Source organism: Phodopus roborovskii, unplaced genomic scaffold (genome assembly GCF_943737965.1).
Source record: "Phodopus roborovskii unplaced genomic scaffold, PHOROB, whole genome shotgun sequence".
NCBI lineage: Eukaryota > Metazoa > Chordata > Mammalia > Rodentia > Cricetidae > Phodopus > Phodopus roborovskii.
Window position 1 is genome coordinate 49,603,352 of NW_026126511.1, and position 9,731 is coordinate 49,613,082.

The window sequence follows — 9,731 nt, forward strand, 5'->3', positions numbered from 1 at the left end:
TTACCAACAAGGGAAATAGAATGTAAAACAGATGATGGTCTCCCAGATAAACTGGGGAGGAGGGGATTGATCGCAAGGCAGTACTTGAACGTTTTCTGCATTTTGTCCATCCTGCTCCATCCTATACACTTTCTCTAAGATCCAGTGAAATGTCATGCTTTAATGGTGTGTTTAGGTCCTAAATCTCCTTTCACACATGGTTGATCCATTCCCTTCAGGTCCCATCCCATCCTGGATGTATTTCTCCCTAGGACACAACATTGCCATATACTTTGACTGTTACCAGACAGGCCTTGGATTGAGGTTGAAATCAAGTCCAAGGATTTTATAAATCGGTCATTAAGATATACCTTGCATTTGATGTCTGAAGGGCATTTGCAGTCCCCATGTTCCTATCCTCACTACACAGCTTCACTAAGGATATGGAAATTGTAATTTTTTTCCTTAGTTGTAGAAGTTAGTCATTTGAAACCAAAAACTCATCTGGATAGGAGCTACTTGGTTTTTCTGGTATTCCAATAAATAGAAATGGCACTGTGGTTGTGTGAAGTGGTGTCAGGACCCTCACATTTCCATCCTGTCCACTAGGCTGGTCACCCGTTCCAACAGCGCTGTGCACAGTCAGCTTATTGCAACAGCAAGCAGAAGTGGGAGGCGCCTGTGTTTCTTCTCTTCCTGGACTGTGTGTGGCAGATCCTCCGGCAGTTCCCCTGCTCATTTGAGTTTAATGAGCACTTCCTCATCATGCTCTTTGAGCATGCGTATGCCTCACAGTTCGGAACATTCCTGGGCAACAATGAAAGTGAAAGGTGGGTGAGCTCACACCAGGTTACTTCCTAAAAGAGATTGGGGTTTGGGTTTATATGAACGTTTGTTTATAAGAAGGTGGAATCTGCAGTTAAGTACAAATTAAATTATATGAAGTATAGATGCCCTGCCAGCCAAGTGTGTGCTAGGTGAAAGAAAATAAAATTAGTTGATGCAGTGCTTAAAAGATTTGAGAAGATTAGCCAGCCATTTTCATATTAATGTCTTGATATATGATCACAGTTGCATATATTTGGGGGATACATTATCATATAACCAGGTCCGTCCTCCATCCACTTCTTTGGTTCAGGAGACCCAGAGAAATTAAATGACCATCCAGAGTCACTCAGCTAGTGAGCCATCAAAAGTATGGCCTGGGGCTGGGGGATGGCTCAGCAGTTAGAACACATACAGCTCTTACAGACGACCCAAATTGTGTTCCTAGCATGCTCATTGGATGGCTCACAACTGCCTGCAACTCCAACTCTAAGGAATCTGATGCCTGCTGAGGGCAGTTACACTCATGTGAATATATGTATGTGTGCACATATGTTGATATATATCATATATATGTACATATACATATATAGATATATGTACATATACATATATAGATATATGTACATATACATATATAGATATATGCACACACAACTATATATATCAACATATGTATACTGTTGTTGATTGGAGTTTTTTTTTTTTACTTTTTGGGGCCCACCACCCAGCTCCCAAATAAATCACACTTGGAGGTTTTTTTTTTTTTTTTTTTTTTTTTTTTTTTTTCTTATAAATTCCCAGCCTTAGCTTGGCTTGTTTGTAGCCAGCTTGCTTAACTTAAATTATCCTTTTTATCTTTTGCCTTTGGGCTTTTACCTTTCTATATTTCTGTGTATCTTTTCTTTCCTTCTTATTGTGTGCCTGGCTGGATGGCTGACCCCTGATGTTCCCCTCCTTCTTGCTCCTTCTATTTGTTCTCTTGCTCCCAGCCCCGCCTATCCTTTCCCCTGCCTAGCTATTGGCCATTTAGCTCTTTATTAGACCATCAGGTGTTTCAGACAGGCTAAGTAACACAGCTTCACAGAGTTAAAGAAATGCAACATAAAAGAATGCAACACATCTTTACATCATTAAACAAATGTTCCGCAGCATAAACAAATGTAACACATCTTAAAATAATATTCTACAACAGTATACTCAAAAGTAAAATCTTGAAAATGAATTTTTTTACAAGTATAACCTCAACACAGGTCTTCTGGTTCCTGTTTTACCTGGAAACTGTCCCCAGGTCCTGAGTGACAATGTTGCTTCACAGTCTAGCCACTGCCTAGTTACAGAAGGGTTTGGGAGGTTCACAGATGCCCCTGGCATATATTTTCATTCAGAAGCATTTTGTTTCTTACTGAGTCTTGTTTTCTGTCACACACGGAGTAGTAGAAGACCTTTTAAGAGGAACACTGAAGGATGGTTGGTAGCCATTAATGGCTTTAATGATGATTTTCTTTCTTGAGCAGGTGTAAGTTGAAGCTACAGCAGAAAACAATGTCTTTGTGGTCGTGGGTCAATCGGCCCAGTGAGCTAAGTAAATTCACCAATCCACTCTTTGAAGCCAACAACCTGGTCATCTGGCCTTCTGTGGCTCCGCAGAGTCTTCAGCTGTGGGAAGGTAATTCCCCTGCCCTGTGCAGAGATTCACCCACTCCAATCTATGCCCTGAGCTTGCCAAGTGTCACATGCCACTGGTGTGTGGATGTTGCTGTTCCCTCCCTGTGAGTGTGACCTGTCTTCCGACTAATAGGCAGAATTTAACAGGGAGTTGGTCGGTAGCTGGGACATGAATGAATTGTAAGTTCCTTGGGGAAGGTTTCTATATATTTCATTTAAGCTATTAATACAGTTAAATGAGTATTAAATGATGACACACAATCATTCCAGTAGGTTCTGTATGTAGACACAAAATGCCATCAGTGGAGAGAGTTTCAGGTAGTGCAGCTGTTCATGTGGAATAGCTGTTATAATGCATTTCTGAGTGTGTTCTAAAACATAGTCTTCCATGAGCAATTTTCAGACCACTGAAGCTAATCTCCTTTAATACCAAAGCTTGTTTTTTAAAACATGACCAGAACTCACATAAATTATTTTAGGTGTTAATTCCACCAGGACAGTAGAAGTACCATTCAATTTTGTAATCACTTTGAAGACAGTAAGTGCATCTTCATGTGTGTTTGCACTAAACAGCATAGATACAGGAAGGCCATTGTTTGGAAATATCACCTAGGTTACCGTGAATGCCCATTGTTAACTCCTAATGTTTTGTGATCTCAGGGTAGCTCATGTATGGGAAGTGGCTTGCCCATTGTGTGATGCTTTGCTTTTCTGATATACCTCTTGTTCATCTTGGTATATCTGCTGAGTTTTGGTAAACTAAATGTCTCCAGCAATTTCTAGGTTCCCTGAGCAGGGCCTGTGAATCTGTGAAGGAGTTTGGCTGTCCTGAGCAGAGTCTCTCTGCTTAGTCTATGGATTTTTATAGATTACCATGGATCACAGAATAAGTAATTTCTTAAATGAGTAATTGTCACCCTGCTTCCTTTTTAAAGATCTTGGAGATGGTGAAGTAGCTCAGTGACAACCTGAGTTCTGTTCCCAGGATTCATGTAGTGGAAGTAGAGAGTCTACTACCTCTGGAAGCATGTCCCTTCTCTCTCTCTCTCTCTCTCTCTCTCTCTCTCTCTCTCTCTCTCTCTCACACACACACACACACACACACACACACACAGTCTCTCACACATGCACATACATACACATACAAGAACATATACACATGCACACATCATCTAAATAAAATTTTGTACTGTTTCTGAGGCAGTTTACTTAAAAGACACTGACTACTTAATCATTGAAATGGGAGGCCAACTGTTTGAGACAAATGCCCAGTCTGGAGTTGGGTGGCCTGAAATATGATTTAATGATTGTCTCAAAACTCAGTGGGAATTTAGAGGCACAGTGCCATGCGTGTTTACAGTGTTCACACTGAATTAGGAACAAGCATCCAAAGATGCTTGTGTGCAGAGGTTAGAAGTAAACACATTGTCATTTGATATAAAGGATTCAGTAGGCAGATCTCCATAAGTTTGAGGTCAGCCTGGTCTACAGAGTGATTCCAAGACAGTTAGGGCTGTTACACAGAAATCCTGTCTAAAAAACAAACAACAACAAAATCCTGTACCTCTGATGTTACTGTCACCATCACTTTTCCAGTGAGAATGGTTGTACTCATGCAGTTAGTCACACAGGCAGACCAAATAGGAGTCTGCAATTGTAAAAACAGGTGACTTACTTATGAAAGTGAAGGTCATGGCACTATATAATTTCATGAGCATGTGACAACAGTGTTTTTGTTTGATAACCAGTGCACATGTTCATGACAACAGCAGTTCTTAGCTACTGTGTGGATTTTTTTTTTTTTTAGTAACTGAAGAATCTGTGTCGTTTAGAGAATCGTGAAGCACAGAGTGAACCACATGTAATGGTATATGCTTGGAATCTTAACCGAACGGAGGCTGAGGCAAGAGGATCATAGAGCATCATGAATTTCAGGCTAGCTTGGTCCATTTAGGGCTATAGATCCAGAGTAGAGTATTTGCCTGGCATGTGCAAGGTCCTCGGTTCAGTCTCTAGTGCTGTAAAACAAAAATCTAAACAAATACAACATGGGTTGTGGAAAATGAACAGTAGTGCATGTAGTTGCCAGTGACATAGTATTGCTACTCTGAACATCTTACTCCTTCTGCTTTCATTCCTGGATTCTATAGGAATTTTCCTACGTTGGAGCAGATCCTCTAAGTATCTGGATGAAGCATATGAAGAAATGGTTAACATCATTGAATATAACAAGGAGTTACAAGCCAAGGTCAATATCCTGAGGAGGCAGTTGGCCGAATTGGAAACAGAGGATGGGCTACGAGAGAGTCCTTGAAAGACCTCCCCACCTGTCCTGAGGACCTATGTAGGCCTGAGTCCGTCTCTCCCTCTGTTTGCCCTTCAGTTCACTGTACACAGTAGCCTTGAACTTGGCTGTAGGTGTGGGATCCTGTAAGGTTATGGCTTTCTTAGCACTGCAAGATGGAAGTCACTAACACACACCATTATAGCCTGCTAGGCCCTTTGTTTTGGGAGCAGGAGGTGCTGTCATATCACTAAATGTATGACACCTACGCCCTATGCTGTCCTCCATTTCTACTTTCTAAACAGTGGTCCAGACTAGTTAAATATCCATCTAACACATGGGCCAGACTTATCTGCATTCAAGTATACAAGTGTTTTTAAAGACAGAAATGGTAGCAAAGCCAGAATTTTGTGTTATCCTCTCCCTACTCCCCGCCCTTAGATATAAAATGACCATTCTGCTTTAAAACAGTTTTGGACTAACAAAGCCTATTTTGTCAAAAAGGAAAAAAATCAGAATAGTTATTTGTGATAAATCTTTCTACAAGGGTACCAGGTATAGTCTGATAATTTCATTAAGAAAAGGTAATTTTGCAAGTAGATGCTAAACATCTTTGCCATAGAGAATTGAAATAGGAGTTCCTCACTGGTAGCCATCTGCTATCGTTGTATTGACTTTTCAGGTTTCTGACCATACATACAGAATTCTTTTTGAGTCGTGGATGTGTATGAAACCATAGCTTGAATAGAATTCACTTTTAGAACTATCCAACACATCCAGAAGCGAGAGGTCTGAGTTCTTACTGCACTGGTTGGTATCTGTCCCTTGGTGACTTATTTTATTCTTACATATTCTGAGTTGACTTGTGCCTCAGCTAGACTTTCCTGTCAGCTTGAGCCATCTGCAAATCTCATCTGCCCACTTGTTCTTTCTGTGTTTGGCAAATAGGATTGCACTAGGGTGGGAAGCTAGGAAAGTAGCACAGCTGTTTGAAACTTTACTGTATTAGAAACAGTGGTGCAACAGCTGCCTTAAGCTCTGGGTGCTGCTGGAGGTGGCACCTCTCTAATCCTAGCACTGGGAAGGCCAGGGCAGGGGGACTTTTAAGTTTGAGGCCAGCCTGAGCTATATAGTGGGTGCCTGGCTCGCCTGACCCACCAAGCGAGACTGTTTAAAAGAGGGTCTGTGGTCCTGCTAAAGCAATGGAAAATGGCCACTGCTTTCCACCTCCAGTTGTCCTGTCTCCTCTCCCTTTCTCCTTCCTTCCAACTGTGAAAGCAGGTCAGGAACCAATCAGCAGTCCCGATTCTGCTGGTAGCTTGTCCACTGCACCTCTGAGCTCATCTCTGTTCTTGACCTGCTCTTTGGTTCACTGATGAGCAGAGCATAAGCGAGACTTCCTTGCTATAGGTTTGTTTTATGTGAATTGTCCATCTCAGTTTTGAAGAAGAGATTGCCTGGATTTCTTGAGGCTGCTTGGTCACCAGCCCTATCTGTCACTCTGCTACAGCCCTGTATGTTTTCTTCTACTTTTGTCTCAGCTGCATGTGAAGGAGTTCTCTACTTCTCAGCTGATGGACCCATAAGGAGAACCATCTGGAGGGTTTTCCTTTATGGTTCTTTGGAAGTGATTCCCACTGCTATGGACCAGCTTTAAGGCATCTGTGCACAAAACCTTAGGCATTTTATTATGCTTAGGTAGGGAGAGATCTGCTGCCCTCCCCTGCCCCCAGCCAAACCTGTGTGCCTGCTCCCTGATGAACACATCCAGAGTCATGACAGTGGGATCCAGTACCACTGTCTGTTTCCTTTTCCCACGAAACAGCAGTCATCACTGGCTTTGACAAGCTTGCATTTTAGTGTGGATTTATAGAGATTGTCCAAATATCAGCTTTGAAAGCAAACCGTGATATCAGCCCACTTTCCAAGGACCATTTAATAATGCAAATACTATATCTTCCCTAATCTGTCACTGTGACTTTGGGGTTTTGTGGAGTCACACTGTCCACACCCTCCCCTTGAGTGCAGTGAATAAATACAGCAGCCACACTTGGGAAACTGGTTCCATGTTTTGCTGAGTTGCTTGAATGATCGTGACTGTAAGACCTCTAGTGAAGAGGATGGAGCCTGTGTAGGTCCAGTAATAATACTGTGAGACCTCAGATTCCCATGTACCCATGGTCTCTGTTTTCATCCGAGGGAGATTTCATAGTGTAGGCCACAAACTGAAAGCATCATAGGTCAATGCCTTCCTTTATCAGCAATGCAAGGGTGCTTTGGTTTAAGTCAGTATGTTTTTGAAAATCAGAAAACCAGTTACTTGATCATCTAAGAAACCTGAAACAACTGTGTGGACAAGATTTTACAGTGATGTCAGTAATTTTTATATTTTATACCGTGAAGAGAAAAGCAAAAATATTAAAATCCTATAGTCTTAACACATACATATTTTAAGGAAAAATTAAGACTGTCAAAAGGCAAAAATTAAGAATGTTTTTTTCAACAAATCTGGAAAGATGAATTTGAGGCCTGACATAGAGTTGGGTTTTACTGCTGCATTATCTTTGAAAAATGAGGTTTAGTGGAAATTTAGCCTTTGATTTGGTTTGTGCTAAGTCAGTATGGCAGGAAAGATTTGACCATTTAATATCCCAATGTGAAAACCAGAGCAGAGCATTTGTCCACATCTCAGTGCGTAGAGATGCTGGCCCCTGGGCCATGTCTGATTTGGGTGCAGCTATTGTCACTGTTAGGCTTACTTACCAAACCGCCATCTGAAGCTGGGGCTTTAAAACCTGTCCACCCCACCCCACCTGATTCTGGATGCTTTGGCCTTCACCAACAGATGATGTCATTGGGTACATCTGGTACAGATTATGGCTTAGCTTCTCTTTGTGTCTCAAGATGGCTTCCTTGCAATGTCAACATGAGGAAAGCGCTTCTGCAGAGCTGGGACTGTACGTCACTACCAGAGTGCTTTTATGTTTTTCGCCATATTATCAGGAAGTGGTGAAACTGGTTTCTCCTTTTGTATTTATTGGCAGATGGTACGATGTGCAAAATTTCCTTTCTACTTTAAGTTTCCTCATTTTTATTTCTTCTAATAAATTTCCACTCTGCCGCATAACCTATTGTCCACAGATTGTCCTTTGACCCACAATTCCGGAGGAAACTCAACTAAGTTGTAGACTTCTAAACTTGTCTGACTATTAAGATGAAGAGCCCACTGAGGCACAAACTGTGCTCATAGACAGCAGTCAGGGAGCTCACTAGGCACTGCGTGGTCCTTGCCGAGGCAGTTTTCAGCACCTTTCTCTTTAGCCTCCTGCAAGACCAAGGATTGACTGTGTGACTTGTAGTAGAGGACACTGTGTGGCACTGTTGTGCTGAGGCATTGGCTCCTCTTTTAAAACTGCAGGTCTTAGGGAAGGCGGGGTATTCCCACGAGTGTATCTAGAACCTTGTTGCTTAATCCTGAGAGATATGCTAGGTTTACACTAAAATAATTATACTTGCACAACTTAGCTTAGTTTAGAAAAAGAATATATATTTATTTCTTCAGTAGCTAAGCATTAGGATTGTACTCTGTGTATTTGAATGTAACTATCAAAATGCACTGTCATTCTTGTTTTACACAATAAAGTTGCACTGTATGGCAAATGTATGCTTTGCTGAAATCTGAGAATGCTGTAACAGTTTTGTTTTAAGTTTATCTGTGCGTGTGAGTGTGCACACACACATATACCCTTAGGGAAAATTCTGAGCTTTTGTAAGTCTACCTGCATGTTCCCATGTTCCTCACTGTAAGCAAGCCCCCCAATTAAATGGTTCCTTTTTCTAAATGCTGCCTGCCTTGGTCTTAGTGTCTCTTCACAGCAATAGAACAATCAAATCACTACAGGGTCTCAGCTCAGGCTGGCCTTGAACTTGCTATGTAACTTGAAGTGATCTTAAACTTCTGCTCCTCTTGTTTCTATCTCCCTAATGCTAGAACTACAGGCATGTGCCACCACTCAGAGTTTTGTCACACTCCAACCCTCACTTCTTCTTTTAATCAGTATGGGAAGATCTCTAGGAGGCCTGAGCGTGGCAAACACGGCAGTGACAGATCTTGCTCTCCCCCTTGCTAAACCGTTAGATTGCATTCCTAAAACTAGCTACCAACATCTATTCCCTCATTTGGCCACTTCCCCATACCTGACTCATTCCTTAGTTTGATCATCAAGATACAGCTATTAAAACATCAAGGTCCAGCAATCAAAAATCCCCATTTGGCTACCCAGTTAATATACCCAACCAGAATTTACCAACCCATCCTAGCTCATCCTAACACAGACCTCCCCTTTTTCCCTCTTAAAATTAATATTTGCAAACTATTTGCTGCTGTTTTTGCAGGATTCTGATTCAGCCATCATGTCTCTTTGCTTAATTAGTAAAAGCTCTCTTTGTGTTGGCAATTGGTGTTTGGGTGTGCCCTATGTCCACTCCCCGGTCCATAGGGGGCTACTCTTCTGTGGTGCTTGGTGCTCTGATCACTTAAGTAGGTACTGGAAGATGCTTATCCACTTTTTAATAGTTTAGGTTTGTGCTGAGAGCCAACACCTCCATATGGGAAGGGAGAGAAACTCTACCCTAGTGTCTAAGCTGAGTTCACAAAAGCTTGCTTTGCTGAATAAAGGCACAAGATGCAAGGCAGGCACAGGCTTGGAGAGGCAAGCTGACACAGGAGCCCATGGTTCTGAAGCCAGAAAGCCACCAACAGGGTGCTCCCAACGTGGGACTGGCCTGAGAGCCTTTTAGTTACCCAATCAGGCTTCAAACCTAGTAAGCCTTCCTCTATAGGTGGAACCAACCCTTATCATCACTTCAGGGATGTTGGAAGGAACTTACAGCTGTGTCTCCCACACTGCGGGGTTCCATAGATCACATGGAAGTCTTGTTATAAGGCAGATTCCTCAATTTTGTGTTTGGGTCC

The 9,731-nt window shown here is 42.0% G+C and overlaps 1 protein-coding gene across 1 annotated transcript in view; it reads left to right on the forward strand.

Annotated features, from left to right (window-relative positions):
- The window catches only part of Mtmr9 (myotubularin related protein 9), a 31,146-nt gene extending 22,730 nt beyond the window's left edge, over positions 1–8,416 (forward strand). The window contains exons 8-10 of the mRNA XM_051195513.1: positions 589–809; positions 2,322–2,473; positions 4,623–8,416. Of these exons, the coding sequence (XP_051051470.1) occupies positions 589–809; positions 2,322–2,473; positions 4,623–4,786 (537 nt within the window). The 3' untranslated portion in view covers positions 4,787–8,416. The remainder of the gene's footprint in view (positions 1–588; positions 810–2,321; positions 2,474–4,622) is intronic.
- The last annotated feature ends 1,315 nt before the right edge of the window (positions 8,417–9,731 follow it).